We start from the raw sequence: 21,607 nt of genomic DNA on the forward strand, positions 1-21,607 counted from the left end.
CTTACGTAATTTTACTTAGGTACTTCGATTTATAATTTTTAAATTTTTAGTAGTATGGAGCACTTTTTGGTTCTAGTTCTAAATTTAATGTTAAATTGCTTTAAATTATACTGATGAGATCAAAATTAAAATAGGACGACTTTTGCAACTTTTTAATAATTTATTCTAACATAGCAGAAAATGTGTGAATGAACTCATTAAAAATATCTATTGTATAATTGTTTACTGTTCAAGTTTTTAATGATAAATATCTCTAGCAAATATTTGAATAATTATTTTTAATATGAAGGGTTAAATAAATAAAATGATAAGATTCATAAAAGTACCTACTTTTTTCTTTGTCGACTGTCAGATTGATTGACAATGACGTAAGTTTATTTCGTTTTATTTATTTACAAAATTCTGTACACTTGTCAACTATATTTATTGAATTTGTGTTATGTACGCCACGCAATTATACGTTTTATTGCGTGGGAGTTAATGCGATACTTGTGTAACATTGATTCCTATATTCTTCATCGATGTGGAGGGAGTTTGGATAAGTATTTGGAGAATGGTACTGGATAATATTACATTATAAAAGCGTACGCGTATCGATAAACAGTGTTACATTTTTTATAAGTTAGTGTCGAAAGAAATATAATTTCTTCTCTAATTTAATATCTTCCGTTAATAAAGTCGGTTTAACACCATATTTATTTTTTGTTAAATTATAATTAAAATCATCAAAAATGGAGAGAAGATTTATGAATGTTATTCTACTTGGTTTCGGTTTCATGTTTGTGTTTACCGCATTCCAAACTATGGGAAATATTGAGGTAAGAAGAAATTTTTTTTAAATGTTTTAACATAATAAATAACAATTAAGGCATGCACACTGTACCTAGGTATATTGATGTTTCTTATTTCTGCCCACAGTAATGTGTTCAGTTTATTGCAAAATGCTTACTTTCACACAGCCTTCATTATACAAACTACAATGTGAACAATAGGTCTATAATTGGTTTCAATCATAATATCATCCTGGTACAGTTTTGAAGAAAAAATGAAATTTACATATACAACAAGCACATATTATAACTGATGAAGTAATAAAAGGTATAATATATTTTATAAGTTATTAATAATAATGATATTATAATGCTCTAATTTTGTTCACCAATTCCTTAGACTAGTTACTCGTCCTGAATAGTATTTCTTATATATCCTACTGTAGAGAAGAAATAACTAATATCCTATGGAAATGGAGCCGTTTATGTCTAAAAAATTATAAGGTATTTTACATTAAATGGTTTAATGCTGGTTTAATGGCTATCCCTAAAATTTTATATATATTTTTTAACTAGTTAAGTACCTATGCATTATTAACTGTTAGAATTCTGTTATAATTACAGTAAACATTTAGAAGCAATAGAAGCAACATTTTTATTAAAATCATTTTCTGCATTATTAAATCAATTTTGTATTCTGTCAAATAGTCAAAAATATTTAATAAATTATGCATTCAAACGTTTATATTTTAACAAAACGTAATAAGAGTACCTATGATGAAGCATTCTACACTTAACTTAAAGTTGCTTATATCATAAATAAATTGTTTGTTAAGCACAGATAAACTAGGAGCCAAGCCTCCTTTCATAATGTTTACCATATTGAATGAAAAACAAAAGGTCGACATTCCGCAAAGGCCGCTCGGAGGTGTGTACCACAGCCGCGCGTGACGTGATAATCATATTAAAACAATTCGAGGATACTCAGCTTTAGAGATAGTAACGTTTTCTAAAGAAAAGTATCATTTAAATTTATTTTTATCCACATCATAATGGAATGGCGCATTGTTTACTTAAAATTTTTGCGACTTATGAATATTTATCATAATTAAACAGCGTGAAGTCTTTGTTTTTATAATAACGTGTATAAATTCTGAGGCGCTTACAACAAATATTTAAGAATATTTTAAATGTGATGTAAATATATGTTTTCTGTTATTAAGTTGCGCTAGCTGACTCCCGCGGTTTCATTCGCCATGATAAAATGAAGACTGTGTGCCATATTCTATCTCTGTTCCAAATTGAGATTGGAGGAGGATTAGTAAGATTCAGGATTATTTTTGAAAGGAAATTCCAAGTTTCATACATGCTTGTTCGTTCCAAATGTTTATGATACTAAATTCCGATTGATCTTTTATTGTAACTGGGTTTGTTCGCAAAACCTATGCCTAATATTCATTTTTGTATATTTGTTCATAAGCCCACAGATATTATAAAACTGATAGTACTAATACGTAGAAGCTGAAAATGTAATAAAAGCATTTTAGCATCATCTCAGCTACTAGCTCATTATCTAAACTCGTTTAGGAAAATGTCACTGAGTTTATCGTTTCATTGCGTATCCTGTTGTTAATATAGAGTTTCCGCAAGAGGTGATATAATATTTTAATTTTTAAATGTATTTATAAGTACACAAATAATTCATAGTTATCAAAAATATTTGTATTTACCGCAATCTCGGCATCCAGACATCTAAATTAGCGAATTGTATGAGGCTTTGAAACTACCCTCATTTAAATGGAAATAAAATAAATACCGCTATTAACTCATTATTAACTTTTTAATCATTAAGGTTAGTCAGATTTAGGACTTTCTTTTGGACATCGAAAATAACAAGTTGATTAGAAAGTAAAAATTTTTCATAGCATAAATTTTAATGTAACCGTGGCTACATTAAAATTTCTTTCAACGGTTAGATGTGTTTATAATTAGTAACGTAAGTTAAAAGGAAAAAAGAAATAGATAATTGCAATAGTTTGTTAACCTTGTTGTTTTAAAACTTCAGTCCATCAATAGCGGAATAATTTCGATAAATTATTATTATTATCAACTCTTTCTACGCCGGGGCATAAACAATTTTATCTTAGCAGAATATGGGTCACAACTCACAACAGTATTGCAAAGAATATTATAGCTATGCCTATACTGACATGACCAAAACGAGTCTGCGTTGTTTTGTTATGTAAGTATAATTTGAGATCATCGTCCGCACTTGCGTAATAATTTTACCGTTACGTTGCAAACTTTGCTTTTGCATGCTTTGTTTTATTTCGCGCGAAACAAAAATGGGCGTACAGTTAGTGTTGCCATAAATGGTTCAAAAATAATAAAATTAAAGAAAGAACATGTTTGATTACGAGCATGCATAGTCAGATTATTCTAAAAGCAGACAAACAAAATCATACCAAATTATTTTACTTAGCCAATTATCTGTTTAGCAATATTTAATTAGATTTTGCAATCATTTTATTTTATGGACAATGTTCACGCCTAAAAATGAACGCTTGTTTTGCCTTTTTAGTGTTAAAATGGAAGGTTTGGTTGTTTAGTTATTTGTGCGCATTTCATATTTAAATCGCGAGCTATACCAAGTCGTTCTTGAGATTACTTTCAAGGTTTAAAATATGATAAATAGGAGTGATTGGGACTTGAATCGTAATACTTTATTTGGGTTAAGGTTGAAATTCCGATCTTTCCAGAGAAAGATTTTGATATCAGTCAGTTTTTACCAAATCAGCTGGGTGGTATCATTATCAATGTCAAGTCGTCGATATCTATCATATTTCTTTAGACAAATATTATAAAACTTTTATAAAAAATATTATTAATTTATTTACCAGATTTACCTTAATTAGATAAAACTAAAACGATTTGGAAAATCATTTCATCAGTAGATAGCTTTTCTATAGATACCTAAAGCGACGTAGAATATATTTTTTATCTCAAACTTGACCGGAGCCGGGTCGATTTGTTAATCTTAAAACTAAGTACATTTATTGTTATGTTATAAATTATAATCACTTCTTGGGATTTTAAAATAAATAATACTTAAAAGTCGTTACTAGCCAATCATCTATAAGCATCTACATATATTTAAATAATCATGTTTAACTTGGCAAAGAAAATGTTCCGGTATTCTAATGTCTTCATCTATCTTAGGAGGAAAATCTTTGATCGCAATTTGTACGAGGAAAACAATGTAGTAGGTATTTGTCATAAATGAAGGTAGGTAATAAAACAATGTAGGTAATTATAAAATAAAAAAGTTTGCGCTTAAAATGTTAATCACTTGTCGATTTCACAAAGGTAATAAAAACAATTACAATTAAGGCGCGGGTCAAACACAAGCGGCGCGGGCGCGGGCGTGCCATAAGCGCACCTCTTGAATCTGTTTTGCACCACGTCCTTCTTATACATTTTGTATGAAAGAATTTTGGACAGGCGTTGAGACGGCACGCCACGGTTGTGCCATGGTTGCGCCGCCTTTCCAAAATTATTTCATACAAAATGCCAACAGCGCACCCGATGCACGCCGGCAGCGCGCCCGATGCGCGCCCGCAGTGCGCCCGATGCGCGCCGCGCCTCTTGTATATGTCCCGCGCCTTAAATGGTCATTCAGCTTAATCTGTATAATTTATGGTTACACGAGGTGTATGTTAGTTAGATGATTGAAATGGAACAAAGGAATAGGAAAGCGTGATATTTTACATAGAGTTATGTAAACACTGGTAAGTAGAATTTAGTTTGCCAGTGTTCATAAATCACCATCATTTGCAAACACTTTTATAAAATTTATGATGCAAACGCCTGACATTTTACAAGAGTTACGCAGTATGCTTTTATAGTAGGTATGCTAAGCTGGTATACCTTTCTTGCCTACTCATACTTTGGTATTTTACCTTACGTTCACCTCATCCTGGCATTTGCGTTATAAATGTTTTTATATTCTATGTGATTTGACTTGAATAGCGATAACAACAAAAATAATTACTAAATATGTAGATACCTTTTACTTATGTTAAATTTTAAAACAACGATAAAATTCTGATTATTATTTTATATTGTTAATTGTTAAACGATAAAACATTGGTGATTTCAATCTAAATCATTTAATCATGTACCAACACTGATAGGTTAATGGCACTGACACTTTGATGTAAGTGCGACTTCGATAACTGAGAAATGAGAACATCTCTGACCCTATAACATGCTCCATATGCAAATAAAAATCCCCTTTTTTCCAAACTCGTAAATATTACAAGTTAATCTATTGCTTCAAACTTCTTGGTAGACGATAGTAAATACGGCATTATTGAAATAACTCTACAAAACGTTCTTTCTTTTTGAAAGTTACATCTATATTACCCTTCAGTTAATTAATCGTTACGCACTGTTAGATGTGACACTCATAAATTCAATCTTTTTCTCTAATCACTATATAATAGAGCAATTAGTTACATCGGTAAACAAATATTGTATAACATTTCGAAGTAATTACTCCAAAACACTTTATATTATCATCGCTTGTGTATAGTCGATAAATTCAAGGATCCGCTACTCTCGATTTAGGTCAAGCCGATTTATTGGTGTGATACGAATTTTCAAGGGTTTGTTATTCAATAACATGTCATTTAAAGATGACATTCTTATCGGCCACTGTAATTGTTTCGAATGTTGCGTCTGTGATTTGAATCGTGACATTGAAAATGATATGAGGCGTGGCAAAAATTTTGGTATGTAGCGATCGTATGAGACTCGAAATTGTAACTAAAACAATGCGGTATGGTATAGAGTTCACATAAACACGACTCACGAGTGAGTTTAAAAAAGTGGTTGTAGATGTGTGTAGGCACACATTCAATTATTTTAATTATTATCTATTGGGTTATTTGAGCAATTATGGACTATATTTGGCTTTGTCTAGGTTTATTTTCTACTTCTTATATATAAAATTCTCGTGTCACAATGTTAGTCTGCATACTCCTCCGAAACGGGTGGACCGATTCTCATGAAATTTTCTGTGCATATCGGGTAAGTCTGAGAATCGGCCAACATCTATTTTTCATATGTACCACGGGCGAAGCCGGGGCGGGCCGCTAGTAGGTTTATATTAATATTAATCTGTCTAAAATGAAAATTTATTAAATACCATACTACATAATTGCGCAGATATTGATTAGCAACTTGTTATCGGTTGTGTAAATCACGGGTTTAATGATGTATTGTAAAGAAAATTACTTTTGCGGTAATATTTCTAAAGAGGAAGTTGTGATTTATTAGAGTAATTAAAAATGATAACATTCCCTTTGTTTTAAAAATAAAGAATATTACTTTGTCTATTTGTATGTAATTCAAAACTTAAACATAATACCTACTTAGTTTTAAAGATAACGATTACGCCAACGAGTATCGCATATAATTTCGTGTCTGTTAAAAGTAAGCTTTACATGTCACCTATAAGTATTTAGTACATATAATAATTAATTCACGAGGCTTGGATTGAAGATGTAATCAGTTGTTTGGTGTTGTAAAATGAGAGGGATAGATATAATTCTCAATTAATTATGCAACATAGATATGCTCTATACAACGGCTCTCTAATACCACAGTTGACAGATATATATGTACTACGTACATACAGTTAGGAAACTAAGCCCCTGCGATGAAATTATGACGTAAGCACTGTTATAGCTATAGGGCTGTTACCTTTTTGATATTTAACCGACTTAAAAAATAAAGGAGGAGGTTATCAATTCGGCCTGTATATTTCTGTTTGCTTTTTTTCACAGTCGATTAAAACTCGTTAAAATACAAAAATGGTGTAGCCTAAATATTAATTTACAAGAAGAAACAATCCGAATTAATACAACTTGTAAAAGTGAATACGTTTTTATCAGTTCTATATTTCGAAATCTTGTTTTGTTATGGACGCCGAAGGTTATATTTTAATGTACCTAAATTATTTATAATGCTTGATATTTGTATTATAAATATATTCAATAATTATTTTAAACCAGAATTTACAATACTTGTATGTAGGTATACCTACTAAATTATTTTTAAAACGATAAATTAAATTAAATTAAAAAACACAAAATATACAGAAATAAATTAAAATTAAAATTATTATTATACGAGCATAGAACCTCCACCTTTTTGTTTTAGTATGAAAAAGAAAATAGTTTGACAGGCTTAGTGCTTGACAAAGTGGTGACGCCACGTATCGATAAAAATACAATAATTAGATACATATAATATCTACATATCTTTTATGTGTTTATGTTTTAACATTTTGGTGAAATATATTATTTCAGTTTAATTTAAACACGTGCTTATAGATGAAGTTGATTTCGGCGATAATTTTAAAAATGCCACGTACTAATTGCGCAGTATTCGGCTGCTTGAATTCAACTATACCAATTATACCACCAGATGATTTTGTTCAATATGTCGAGAAAATGAATAACATTTTCGTTGCTGCTTTAAGAGAGAACACATAAACTGTAAAGTGGCTGAATTAATTTACAACGAATTAAACATAATCAGTTACTTAAAAAAACTGTTCATAAGATTGAGAATATTTTACATTATACAATTTAACAATAAATTCCGAATTAGTCGTAGACCGTAGTAGACGAAAGTATATTTCAGTAAATAATTTGTTTTTTTCTTTTCGAATAAAGGCATATTTATGTAATGGTTATTTTAATATCTATACCTACATATAATAAAATCGTAGGAAAGTCAAAACTGTAGATTGAATATTTTTTTAAAAGAATACTTGGGACAATAGATACCGAAGCCAAAAATATAGTTAGGCGACAAACTGAAACAATCGATATTTATTTAACGTGAAGTCATTGACATCACTTTTCTATACTATGTATCTTTGTCATTCAAAATCTGTGGATGTGTCACCCGCTACTATCGATCCCCCTGAATATCCTCGTAAACACGCTTGATGGGGGGGGGAGCCATTTGGAACATTTTGTATGAAGTTTCCAATCCTTACTGTATGTATCTGTATATTGTGCTATTACGCTGTCCTACTTTCCTAGTATATAGCGTAGCTAACAAGCAGTTGATAATATGCTTTATTTTTATATTTTCACATTTAAACACAAACTTAAAAATGTGTATTCATTCTTGTTTAGAAGGAGCTTTGAATCGTCAGAAGCTAGCCAAATATTGGTTTTTACAACTGGGTACCAATTAAGAATAAAGAATAAAAGTACAGCACATTGATACATAAAACATAAATAACAATTACAATCTAAAAGTTTCAAGTACGTTTATAACAATTGATTTGTACTAAAATATTTTCACGTAATAAAACTCATTGCACCTGTAAATTGTTATTAAACAGGCCCCTTATCAGTTTATCCAGTCCAGTTAAGAAATAAGAACAAGTGCTTAATATGAATTAATCATGAGCTTAATACCTTAATATAATATTAACCAACCGTTTGGGTTTGTTCTTATTAAATTATGTAACGTTGTGTTTATATAATTTCGCAAATACATTGAATTATAGTGGTGTCGTAACTTAGTGTGCCTACTTTTATGTCGTAGACTGTCTTGAACCGTTTTTATTGACCAAGTGTCGATTAAGTTTTGTACATTTTTTTGGCTTTTAAGTAGAAGACAAAGCTCTATTCAGCCAAGATCTATCCTCCACTGCTTAAAAGCCATAAAAATGGAATTTCTTTTATGAACAACAAATTCGGTGAAAGTCCTAAATTTTCCTTATTGTATAAATCTTTCAATTTATCAGTTTGGTAAGTCCTCCGTGGCTTTCGTGTCCTTATATATATTCGATGTCGCCTTGAACAATGTCGAAAAGTGGAACTTTTGACCTTTTTCGGAAACACCGTTTCTGATATTTTATTGTCACCTCCGCAATAACATCAATATTATGAATCCTTTTGTGTTAATCTGATGCAACGATTGCTAAATGAATATTTTACGTGACTACATTTAAGGCATAGGCATATCTGGATAACGAAGTTGAATCCTAGAGCACCTTGTACCGAATGTCTACAAGGTGTTCAAGTTTTCATTGTCCACCAATTAGAATAATATTAAAATTTTCATCAAAACTAAAGGTTAATGCATTATGCAGCGCATATTGAGTTAAGCAAATCCAGTAAAATATGTCGTTTACTTCTATTATGTCTAAAGAATCCTAAGACATTATGGTCGTAAACTAATATATCATAATATGTCCTTAGTAAGGACATTGACATTTTTGTGAATCAAGTTTGACTAAAGTTCACGGTCATAAAATATGTGTTTGAAGACCCGTATTCTTATGCAAAATCTTATAAAATGAATTAAATTAATATGTATTCATTATGGAATGTCTAAAGGCAAAGCATAACTTAAAATGGGTAGATATAATGGTAGTGTGTGCATTCTTAATTCAAATACCTATGTGTATTAACAATATTTTTTTAAACCAGGTTATCCGAAATAAATAAGTTAAAAACAGAAGATTCAGAAGTCACTTTTCTTTGTACACAGAAAACAATACTGGACAGTATCACCCAGGACGACAGCACATTCACCGGAGATGGGTACACGTCCCTCGCCATCATATACGCGACGCTGGCTATCTGCAACTGGATGGCTCCCTCCGTGATCACCATCACTGGGCCCAGGGGTGCTATGCTGATCGGTGCTTTGACTTATCTGTGAGTTTACTTTGATTGCATAGCTGATTTAAACATTGAATTTATAAGAGCACCTACGATACTACTACTATTGACATGATTTTAAATGTGCAACTATGGAGTTTATTGCCGGCTCTTCTCTGTAGAAACTGCTTTCCAAACCAGTGGTAAATAATGGTAAACCTATGTTATGACGGTTCAAAAGTGCTTCTAGAAAAAGTCTTAATTGTGTAATTGAGTTTTTTAGTTTGAGGATGGTCAGTGGTCTTTTTTTTGGTTATGTTAGTGTTTCATCAACTTGTACAAATGTTCATTTGTACAAGTTATGGTTAGACTATCGACTACAGACGATGCTATCTTGATTGAGACGTTTTACTAGAATTTGTTCGTTGCCGGATTTTGTCTATATAACCTAAAATAACATTAATTAGGAACTACTGGTCCGATTTGAAAAAGCCTTTCGATGTTAGATAGTCCATTTATCGAGGAAGGCTATAGGCAATATATCTTCACGCTAAGACCAACAAGAGCGGAGCCGATCGGGTAAAACCGCGGAGCACAGATAGTATACACTATATAAACTAGACTTAATGTTTCTACACGTCTTAATAAATATGAATCACATAATTACACAATAAATATGATAACAAAAAGTATACAAATAATTCTATTAATACGATACTGAAGTCTCATAATGGTACCGCAGTCCGGAAACTATTATAAACGGAAATTGTGAAACCGAGTATGTTGAATATTAAATTAAATGATGCGTGAAATTTATACAGTTGTTATGTTTACAATGCAACGTAATTGCTCTTGTCAACATTTCTCCACGTGTTTTGATTCCAACTGGAAGATAATTAACATCTTAGTATTTTCATTTTTTACTACGCGTAGGCCATATTATATGAGTAGGTAATGAAATTATCGGTGTCCAAATTTGTAATTTTTTATGCAATATATTAGTTATATTCTAAAAAAGAAATCATGATATATAATTTTAGCCACTTTTCTCTTTCCGTCTAATAAAATTTTGTACGAAAAGAGAAATTATTAAGATAAAGATTTCAATTAATGAGTAAATTTTGATCGATTTTGATTTTAATATTCAACTGATATAATTGCTCTTACCATGTTGTTGAACGAATATTGTAGAGTTGTGAAACTCAAATATTACACTGCAGTGGAAAAGCCGACTTTCACTGTTGATGCTTGTTTAGCTATAATGTCAATACTTGCTAATATTCACAAGATAGTGACTTTTTATTAGTTTGTAGATAATTTAACAGTAGGAATCAAAATATCAAATACCAGAAGTCGGAGTAAATGGAAATCCTTGCTATGTAAATTATTACATAATATTAAGTAGGTACTATAGGTAGTTACCTGAACATATAAAATCTAAAAACAAACATCCAGTTGTTTTAATTGTTCTAATTCCCACATTACAATTACCGAGATATTCATACTTGTACAAAAAATGTAGTGTTATTATTGCATTATTAAGCTATTTGCTGGAGAATTTCTAATCTGTAAACGAATGCGACGTTTACACGTTTCGCTAGTGGAGTTATGCTTCGCTGCATTAATCCATTGATTTCTTGGGTATCTTACTGTATAGATCTGTTTGCTATGCGCCAAGTGTACACAAAAATCAATAATTTGAAGGCCACCAGGTCGATAGAATAAGTACTACCCGCAATGGAAATATGTATCTAATTAATGTGACGATATTTTTAACACGCTTTTATTAGCTTCACTTATTAAACATACCCAAAAACGCAGGAGACTTCTCAATTCGTCGCGTATTTTTTTGTGATAAATTACAGTTATTGTGTAAGACTTGAGCCGTTTCTTATCAGTAAAGGAAATTTAATGCTTTGAAGCACAATTTGTTGTTGTTTGATGTTGAACTTGATTTCTTAATTCTTACCGCATTATGTTGGTTTTTATGATACGTCCACATGATTTGATTGTATTTACTATTTGGATATTAAAATAGGCAACTATTTATATATTTTGCTTTTCATTTATACTATATACCTACTTAAGTACACATATTACATTCTACTTTACGTTGGTTAAATTAGAAATGTTACGGTCAAATAGTTCTCGAAATGGGAACAATCGACTATCCGTTATTTTCACGGCTCCTCTTGAATTTTAATTATATTTTTTACGTATTTAACGACTTGTACTCTTATCACGTCTGTTTTGTTTTTCAACGATCTCGTGTGTTTTAAGCTATGAGAGTTTTTTCGACTACTTGTCTTAAAAATATCAATAGATAGAGACTGCCAAATATATTAGAAGGTAAAAATTACTAATACCTAAATTAATATGTACTTCGTACAGTTATAGACTATCTAATAATAAATAATTAATCAGTAAAGATTTTCCTTAGATCATATTATACGAGTACATACTAAGAGCACTCAAAGCATAACAGCCTTTATCTATTGTTATTGTATAATACAATTTTATATCATAGAAAGTGTATGTTAGAACAAATAAGCAGTACTTCAAAGGGTATTAACTTGAGTTACGGCCTTTGTTTAAGGTTACCGATCCTGCGTAATATTGTGTGAATTTAAACATCACTTTGGAAACCTAACAGAATTAAATTCATGATTTTGTATTGTTTTTGATGTAAAATTTGTTATTTTTAAAAATAACAATGATGAGTAAAATAAAACGGGAATAATGATGAGGTCTAAATTCCAAATATTATGTACATAATTTTGAAAGCGCAATGGTAACCATTGCATGGTACCTAATTAAAATTAATTATTTATAACTTTATGTTTTAATTGAGATTTTTCCTATTTTTCCTTCATCCATACACGAATGAAAAATCCAATCCAATTACGATAATTTTTCATTCTTCTCTATGAAGATAGAGTTAAGCTATACTCATTAAGTCATTAGTAAAGGTTAAATCTAATTCATGTCACAAATCCATAAAAAGTTTCGGTTCATTAAGCAAAATTTCCTAATTGAGTACTACGAACTACAAATTAGTCGCCCTTAATTTGAAATTAATCAAATTATATCGTGCCGAATAGTACTTATATACAACTATTATATATTCTTACCTATATACACACATGAGTGAAACCATTCCGATCTAGTTTCGTGCTACGTTCACTAGCTTCAAGGTTTTCAGATATGCCTATTAGTTGAAAGTATTTCAAAATATGGGTGCATTGGGTGACCTCGATCAAAATATTTTATTGTCTTTTATCTTGGGTAGTTACAATTGCATAAGGAACGCCATAAAACGTGATTAGATCCAATAAACTTCTTTGGGTCCTAAATTCCTGAGCTGTTTGAAGTGGCAAGGTGCCTGAAAAGCCTGTTCTTGCTTGCGGAAGAAGATTACCTTCTTTCTCCATTTATGGGATTTTATTGAAACGATGTTATTCGATTTAAATAAAATATCATGGTCATATTCCTAGCTAATACCCAAATGTGCGAAAAAAATACCCCGCTATTCTATCTTTCCGTACAAAAATTTACTTTTCATTGTTGTACAAATGTAATTTGAATTACATTATAGTGTAAAGAAAAGTAGGTTTTTGTACCAGTAACGATTTTAAAGCATTAGCAGTTTTAATTATCTAACAAGCAAGCCGTATTAGCTAATCCCAATTATTCTAATTAAGCTATATAATATGTACTTACTACTTGTAAATAAAAAGCAAGTGCATGTTTGGAAACTGGTTTGTAGTAAAAAACCATGCTAACCTGTTAACGTACTATATAAGTGCATAATTATGCAAATATCGAAGTGTTTATATACCGACATGCTTAATTCGCATGGGCCATCCATAATTCATAGCATTGATTTTGTATAGCTTGCTTGTATTTTAATAGAACGTCTAAAACAGTGTAGTGTTTTGGCGTTTATATGAGTATGCATTTAGGTTGATACTCAATATGAAAGTTTTTTTTTAATGTGTGTATGTATATGATTTTCTTTATTAGAATATAATCCAAGTTTGTCTTGTTCTTAGAATGAAGAAAAGGTTAGGTAAAATCAACATCATGTCTTATTGTTTGAAATTAGCATAGGAAACATATCGATGATTATTATCGATTTATTTTTGTCTTCGTTTTACTAATTCGGGACTTTTAAGTTTTTATTAATGTTCAACGGGAATCAAATCCTCTCGTTGTCCCTTATAGTACGGGAGCCAGGAACAGATTTTATGACCAAGTTCCTCTCAAGCGGTAATTAGTAAAATGCATCAAAGTATAGTATTACGAAGCCTCGTGAACGTCAGCTGGAGCTCGGTTGGGGGGAAGAGCGGTTGTAGCCTCCCGTATCAGCTGACGGTTTTTCCACCAAGATACAGCCAGCTGACCTATATATTTATCCACAGTTACATATAAGCTATCATCAGGTAAATTTTTGTTTGAGAGGAAATCACGGAAAATAAATTTTTCTTTAAATTTAACTTTCATGTTCGAGACACCAGCTAACGTATAATACACCATGTTGTAACCAGCTGATTATTTTTTTCCGTTGAGATATTGGGTTAGCTACAATTTGACAAATTTTTAGCTGAGAGGAAATGAATGAATGAATGTATTTTTTTTCCTACGTGCGTGGGAGGCTACAACCGCTCACCCCCCCAACCGAGCGCCAGCTGACGTTCACGAGGCTTTATAATACTATACTCTGATGCTTCTGACGAATTATCTCTTGAGAGGAAATAATGAACCCAATTTGCACCTGGCTCCCTAACCATTACTCATTTCGTATCTACACAATATATTTCATACGTAACTTTTCTTTGCAGATTCTTTATAATAACGTTCCTGTTTCCAAAAACGTGGCTTCTCTACGTGGCCAGTGTGCTGATCGGTGCTGGAGCAGCGGCTATATGGACCGGCCAGGGCAATTACCTGACTTTGAACAGTGATGCAGACACGATCTCGAGGAATTCTGGAATCTTTTGGGCTATGTTACAATGCAGGTTAGACGTTAACAAATTAAATTGAAAAAGCATTCTTGGGGGGTTGTCATGTTGTCTTTTGATAGTATTACTTCCAGTTTGAGAAAGTGATGGCGTTAGGCGATTTACATAGTGCTATAATTTTTCCATACTGGAAATAATACTGTTTTAAGATGGTGGTAAGGGGACTGGTTCTTGAAGAGATGCTTTATTACGGTGATGTTTTGAAAGTAGATGTACAGTCTCGTTTTGAGGGATAAAGACAGAGCTTTTCTCTTATGTTAAAATTTTGTACGGTACGGTACTGTTTGAGTTGTTTTCTGTTATCCATAAAAATGAATTACGTTTCCACAAACGTAATTGTGTGAGTGAGTGAGTTTGGACAGGTTGCACGGGTTTTGCGTAAACTTGTTGTACATATTTATAAATTTCGTAGCATATTTGCAGCGAGCACGATAATAATCCGTCTAATGAAGCTATTTTATATTAAAGTAATTAGCCTCATCTTTTTTACGATCAATTCAATTAGAATTTCCTACTTTGTTTTTTAATGCTATTTAATTAATAAACCAAGTATATTTATAGATTTCTGATTATTATTAAGGTATCTACAATATGAAACCCTATTAGATAGACAAATATTTGGTGCCGAATGTCCTGTTTCTGTCAGAAAGCAAAATCTTTTACCAGTTTTAAAATACAGTTAGAGCTAGCGCGCACGAGTAACTTTGTCTCAGCAACTATTTTGTCTCTCCTACCTATGGGCTAGTATGAAAGTGCGCCCACGTAGCGACGCAACTCCCCATACAAATTGATGGGAGAGACAAAATAGTTGCGGAGACAAAGTTGCTCGTGCGCGCTAGCTCTTAGGTACCTACATTACATTACAATTCGTGGCTTTTGTACAAATGATGCATGTTCGATCGATTTAAAGTTGACCTTTATTACCGCTTTTCCATTTATAGACCGCGTACGAAAAGTATTGGAAAGTGTGAATACAATCATTTCGTTTGTATCAATTATCGTCATAATTATATTCACTTAAGGATTTATTTGGTTATAATTTGCAGTTATAACGAGAACTGTAGGTACTTAATAACTGAAGTAGATAAGCTATAAGCATGTGGATATAGAACCTGCTCTACTGAAATATTATTTTTCTACAATACATTGTCCACATACTAAATTGGGTCTTAATAAAAGAGAGGCGTTGATTTTGAACTCGCATCTCTGAACAAATATAATCTGGCTCCAGTTCAGCAAAACCGATCTACATTAGTGAAAAATGCGGCATGTTCTACATAAAGTACAAAACAGGAACTAAAGGGCTACGATCTTGCAGCATTTACTCTCAATGTCGTCTGCGAACCGGTCCTTGTAACCATTGACGGGACTAGGAAATGACGACAACACACGCCCTTCGATCGTTTATGCTATTAATATCATCTTTATGATATTCATAACTTTTATTAGATATGTAAATTGTATTAGTATAATTTTATAGACAATATAGAGAATTGAATAGAGGTCGCACTTGTTTCAATAATTAGCTTTGTGCGTTCAAATTGTTTTACATTGCGGCATAGAATTTATTCAATTTAGTATGCTGTATATTTTAAATATTAGCTTTCGCATTTTTTGCAAAAATCTATACGTATATTATATTGATTGTATCGGTATTGGTGGTAAATGGTAAAAATATGCTATGACGTTTCAAAAGTGCTATGACGTTTCAAAATTAATGTCTCTGTAGATTTGTATTGTATCTAACATCGTGTAAACGATCATTGAAACACATGAGCCCTAGCAGAGTTGTAACAATCCGTCATTTTGCTGAACGTTCTGCGTAGATTTGTATTGAAAGTTCGTTAAAGATCATTAAACATTCTTTAACATCGCATATTTGGCCTGCCTTCTAGAACCTTGTATTTCCTATCTTATACCATTTTATACGTCATTGTTACAGTCTATTCTTCGGCAACCTATTCGTGTTCATAAAGTTCCAAGGCAAGACGCACATAGACGTAGAGACACGGAACGTGGTCTTCGGTGCGTTAACAGCCGTGTGTGCTGTGGGGATCGTCTTCTTGTTGTTGTTGAGGCCCATCCGGAGAGCGCCCGCGTTGGATGATGGAAAGGTGAATATGTACTAAATTAAGTGCATGAAGTGTTTATACTAAAATTCTATGAACTGAATTAAGCGGTTTTATTTGTATACTCATTTAAAATTTTTGACATTTAAGTAAGATCAATGAACGGAGTGGATTTTAAATATTAGAGATATCAATTTTATGCTGGAATTGTCGATAGATACGAACACAACAATATTTAACTTGACTTGAGTAATTATTTGCAAATAAGTTGTCAAAAACAACTCAACTTATTAAAACCATTCATGTTTAGTATCGATTAGAAATAGTATAGTGGCTTTGTGTATACTTTGTTTAATCACAGGTTTAATGTACCTACCTATGTTACCCCTATCAAATTATAAACTAAAACTAATCGTCAATCTATTGCTACAATCTATCTACCTATTCTTTGTGCTACACAACCTTCTAAATGAAGTAGAGATTGAAGGAAAAGTAAAATTTTCCTCTATTCCTAGAAATAAGGCTACGTAAAACTTCCGGTAACAGTTTGTAAACATCCTTAAGGTTAATTTGTGCATAAATTTGTAAATACAGGGCTCTGTCCTCGTTTGCGCTTTATACGGGCTGTACCCAATAAGATCTTTTATGATCAAAATAGTTGTTGTGGCGTTTTAATATTCCTGTTTGAGGACATTTGGCAGGATATGATTTTGCCTATAAATTCTTGTGGATAATGTCAATAGTCTAGTTTAATATAACTTGATACTTAGGGCTTATTATATTGGACATAGTTTTCCTTTTAGGTGAGAGAAAATAACTCACTTTTTCTGATACAGAGATGCCATTGTAAGGAACTTTATGTTTCAAATACTAATTATGTATGGGGTTTCTAGAATTTTGGACATTCGGTATTCGCTATGGAAGCAGGTTTATGTAGGTATATAAAAAAATAATCCAGGACGAAATCCCGTTACGAACGCGTTCGTAAATACGATATCATTTTATTTATTACAAAATTGTCTTTCGATATCGATGTTCCTGCCAAAATTACTCAACGATTCGTGATAAGCGTTTATAACATTTCTCTCATTAATATTACGTATTCGTCAACTCATTATATCACTTATATTACTTATTGAAATATTCACTTATTAGTTTCGTAAGGTCTCCGTAAAAGTGAAAACCGGTCAAGGGCGACGAGAAGACGCAAAATCCCTTTATTGTCCAATTAATATTGTATTTTATGATTGCAGTGCGAAATTGTGAGCGAGTCGGAAGGTCCTTTGGACGCTTTCAAGGGAGCCATCAAGTTGTTTTGTACAAGGGATATGATGTTCCTGAGCGCCGCTTTTATCTATACTGGTTGGTATTTTTGGACATTCATAAATTGTTAGTATGTTTGATAATACATAGGTAAATTAAATTATACTATGATGTATTGACGATGTTTGTATCATCTGCCAAATTCCTCAGAATAGGACTAGGAATTTCACTGCTTTATACAGTATGATAGTACATATATTTAACATAAAGAATACTGTATTAAAAAATATAAGAATAATACAGAAATACAATTTTAGAATGAAAAATTTAAAGACACTTTTTTGCAAACAATACCGAATAATATCATAACAGCTCCCTAATTAAAGAAATATTTAAACCGAGTTTAATTTGTATATACAAAAATAGATAAGGTATCTATTGTATTTCATGGAATTCCATTGCGTAATACGCGATTAATTTTAAACTCAGAAACAGTCAAAATAACAGATAAGAAAGTCAAGAACGATTTAAAATAAATTATAAACCGGCTAACAATATAGTCCTTTTAAAGAATCCCAAATTAAAATCATTAACATGGCCTATAAGTCCTTTACAATATTTACTTCCAATTATTTCCAATAATTTCATCGAATATATGATAATATCCTTGTAAATGTCCTTATGTTGATGTCTACGAGCACAGCTACGAGTTAATTTACTACAAAAATCTTTATTGTTTACACTTTACAAGGTCTGGATGGATCTTGTGAACAATTGAGATTTCTGACAATAGCCTTGCTTCGTAATCGACATAAATTGGGTTTCTTGTTCAAATGTCTACACCAACATTTTAATTAGACTGTTCTGCTAAATTATGAATCCTACTATTATTATAAATGGGAAAGTTTGTGAGGATGGACGGATGTTTCACAAAAAAATGGTGAACGTAATTAAACGAAAATACAATAATATAGGTCAATACATCAGAATAACACATTATAGCTATAGAAAAATTTGACTTTGCAGCGTTAAACCGCGCGGCACAACTAGTTATTTTTTTTTAATAATAAATTAAATATTGTTTTCAGGCGTGGAGTTATCTTTCTTCAGCGGTGTGTACAGTCCCAGCATTGGTTTCACGTTAGCTATGGGTGAAAATGTCAAGCAATTGGTCGGTTTGTCCGGTGTCTTCATCGGAATGGGTGAAGTTCTCGGTGAGTTTTGTTTAATCATTCTATTAAATAAATTCATAATATTATTTTCGATAGTAAGCTACCGCTAATAGATCACGCCTTCAATGCTGTAAGTGGAACTGAAAATATTAATTAAACCTCTTCCTAGAAACAATAATAATTCGTCTACTATTTCAATCCAGAAGTACACGTAGTGTGAAAAAGTTAACGAAGATATTTTCATAAGCATACAAATACTTCTTTACTACTTTTCAACCAGATAGCGAAAATACGGCTACCTATTATCGCAATCAGCAAAAGTGTAAAAATCAATACTTTTAACCACAATTTATTTCCAGGTGGAGCGCTATTCGGTATCCTCGGCAACAAAACGACCCGCTGGGGACGGGATCCTATCGTTATCATGGGTTATTTCATCCACATGACCAGTTTCTTCCTGATCTTCATAAATCTCCCCAACGTGGCTCCCTTCGGAGACACCATGGATACTTCATACATTAACCCGTCTCCATACTTGGCTATGTTCTGCAGCTTTTTGCTCGGGTTTGGAGATGCGTGCTATAATACGCAGATATACTCCATCTTGGGAGGGAAGTACTCGGATAATAGTACGTCCGCGTTCGCTCTGTTCAAGTTCACTCAGGTATGTTTGTTTTGTTTTTAAGGATATGTTTATTGGTGGCCTGTTCTTGGTTGGGGAATAAGTCATGAATTCTTTGTTGATGAATAATAATTACGATCAAAAATCTTATAGGATTTTTTTATTAAAAACATAAATACTAGTAACATAAACTTTTGGTTATTTTAAATTCACATCAAACGCACATAAATGCGAATAAAGATACTCTGATAATATTTAGAACAAATTGTTTTTTAAAACTGCATGATATACAATCCCTTATCGTATCCATAGTAAACCTTATTATTAACTAGCTTTCCGCCCGCGGCTTCGCCCGCGTTTTCAGAGAAAAACCCGTTCCCGTAGGATTTCCGGGATAAAACCTATCCTATGTCCTTTCTCGGGTATGAAAATATATCTATACCAAATTTCATGCGAATTGGTTCAGTAGTTTAGGCGTGATTGACTAACAGACAGACAGACAGAGTTACTTTCGCATATATAATATTAGTATGGATTTCATTTTTTTTATATAAATAATTTTATTTTCCAGTCTCTAGCAGCAGCAGCATGTTTCTTCTACTCCTCCAGGGCACTCCTCTCAGTTCAACTGGGAGTGTTAGCAGTTCTAGCGTCCATAGGAACAGCTGCGTTCTGCAGAGTGGAGTGGGCTGACAGAGCCAGGAACCGGCTGACGGTGGAAACCCTGGATGATAAGCTGTCTCCAGCCACTCATGCGTTGGCAGAAAATGCATTGCACTATGACTGAATTGGGCAGGATATTTAGGGCTATACGGAAAAATTAAAACGAATCACGAGTTTCTGGTGGATGGTAAAATCCTCGAATTCAGGGAATGAAGTTAAAGTTTTGAAGATTTAAAAAATCTGGGTCAAAGTGGGCCTCAGGGAAACTTCAAAAAAGTCACTAATTGCTTTTTATAGGAATAAAATAATAATTCAGTTGTAGTGACGTATTTGATCATTCGGGATATTTTAGATCTAAGAAAAAACAATAATCGTAGCATTTACAGAGCGACATTAACACGAAATGAAAAATTTGAGGGTATTTTATGGTCAATTCCGATGATAAATTATAATAAAGTAGATGAAAAACTATTAAAAAATACTCGATTTTAGTATTTTTGTTGGAATCAAATGCTGGTCGTATGTCAAAAGTATCATTATACGATTTTATACAACTTCCGAATACAAATTATTTTGTACAGTGAATATCAATTATGAATTTATTCTCTTTTGCTATTTAATTGCTTTTTATAGCTCTAGTGTAAATAACATAACTAATAAAGTTTTGCTACATGGCAGCATCTGTCCATAAGAATGTGATACGTAAAGAATAAGTATGGTTAAGTTTTACCATCAGCCCCCCTAGACAAGTGGCTTTCTATTAGCGTAAAGTTCAATAGAATAGATTATGAATGTATGAGATTGACGTAATCAATCGTCGTCGTCGTCGTAATCAAACGTCAATCTCATACATTCATAATCTATTCTATTGAACTTTATGCTAATAGAAAGCCACTTGTCTAGGGGGCGCGTTACCATGATATGTTATTGCATTAAGACATGTGGAAGTGGGATCGAAGGTAGGTATCATCTTTCGATAGCACTCTCTTTCATGAAAATGTGTATTTGAAAGTTTGGTAAAGTAAGTCAGAACGAAATGAAGTAAATTTTATTTAATGAAAAGAAAATATACGATATTTCAATGAACGAATTAATTTTTGCTTATGGCTTATAATTTTGTGAATAACATGTCATGGTCCCATGGGATTGTAAAAAATAAACATTCCAAAAGAATAGTGTTCGATGACACTTGTAGATTTTCTGTTTATAGTTGAGCAGGTGGGTAAAATTTGTTTTACATATGTGTCCTACAAAAGTTGAATTTAATAGTATGTAATGCTTTTTATAGACTGTACAAGAGATATATTGTTGATCAGTGTGGGCCTAAGGCG

The 21,607-nt window shown here is 32.1% G+C and overlaps 1 protein-coding gene across 1 annotated transcript; it reads left to right on the top strand.

Annotated features, from left to right (window-relative positions):
• The first annotated feature begins 562 nt into the window (after positions 1–562).
• Positions 563–20,423, top strand: LOC149906409 (UNC93-like protein MFSD11). Its single transcript, XM_090104531.1, has 8 exons — positions 563–818; positions 9,354–9,523; positions 14,308–14,484; positions 16,430–16,601; positions 17,810–17,918; positions 18,908–19,033; positions 19,351–19,655; positions 20,185–20,423. The coding sequence occupies exons 1-8, from the start codon at positions 732–734 to the stop codon at positions 20,398–20,400; spliced, it is 1,362 nt and encodes a 453-aa protein (XP_089960657.1). The 5' UTR covers positions 563–731; the 3' UTR covers positions 20,401–20,423.
• Positions 20,424–21,607: the final 1,184 nt, after the last annotated feature.

The sequence above is a fragment of the Colias eurytheme genome, chromosome 8 (assembly GCF_061535395.1).
Source record: "Colias eurytheme isolate Ceu_HAF_F1 chromosome 8, ilColEury1 Martin Lab GWU primary, whole genome shotgun sequence".
NCBI lineage: Eukaryota > Metazoa > Arthropoda > Insecta > Lepidoptera > Pieridae > Colias > Colias eurytheme.

Bases quoted from the DNA above. Each gene is read 5' to 3' on its own strand.
- LOC149906409 (XM_090104531.1), top strand. From the start codon at position 732: ATGGAGAGAAGATTTATGAATGTTATTCTACTTGGTTTCGGTTTCATG. The intron at 819-9,353 runs GTAAGAAGAAAT...CTTTGTACACAG, and splicing joins AAACTATGGGAAATATTGAG to AAAACAATACTGGACAGTAT. The intron at 19,656-20,184 runs GTATGTTTGTTT...TTTATTTTCCAG, and splicing joins CTCTGTTCAAGTTCACTCAG to TCTCTAGCAGCAGCAGCATG.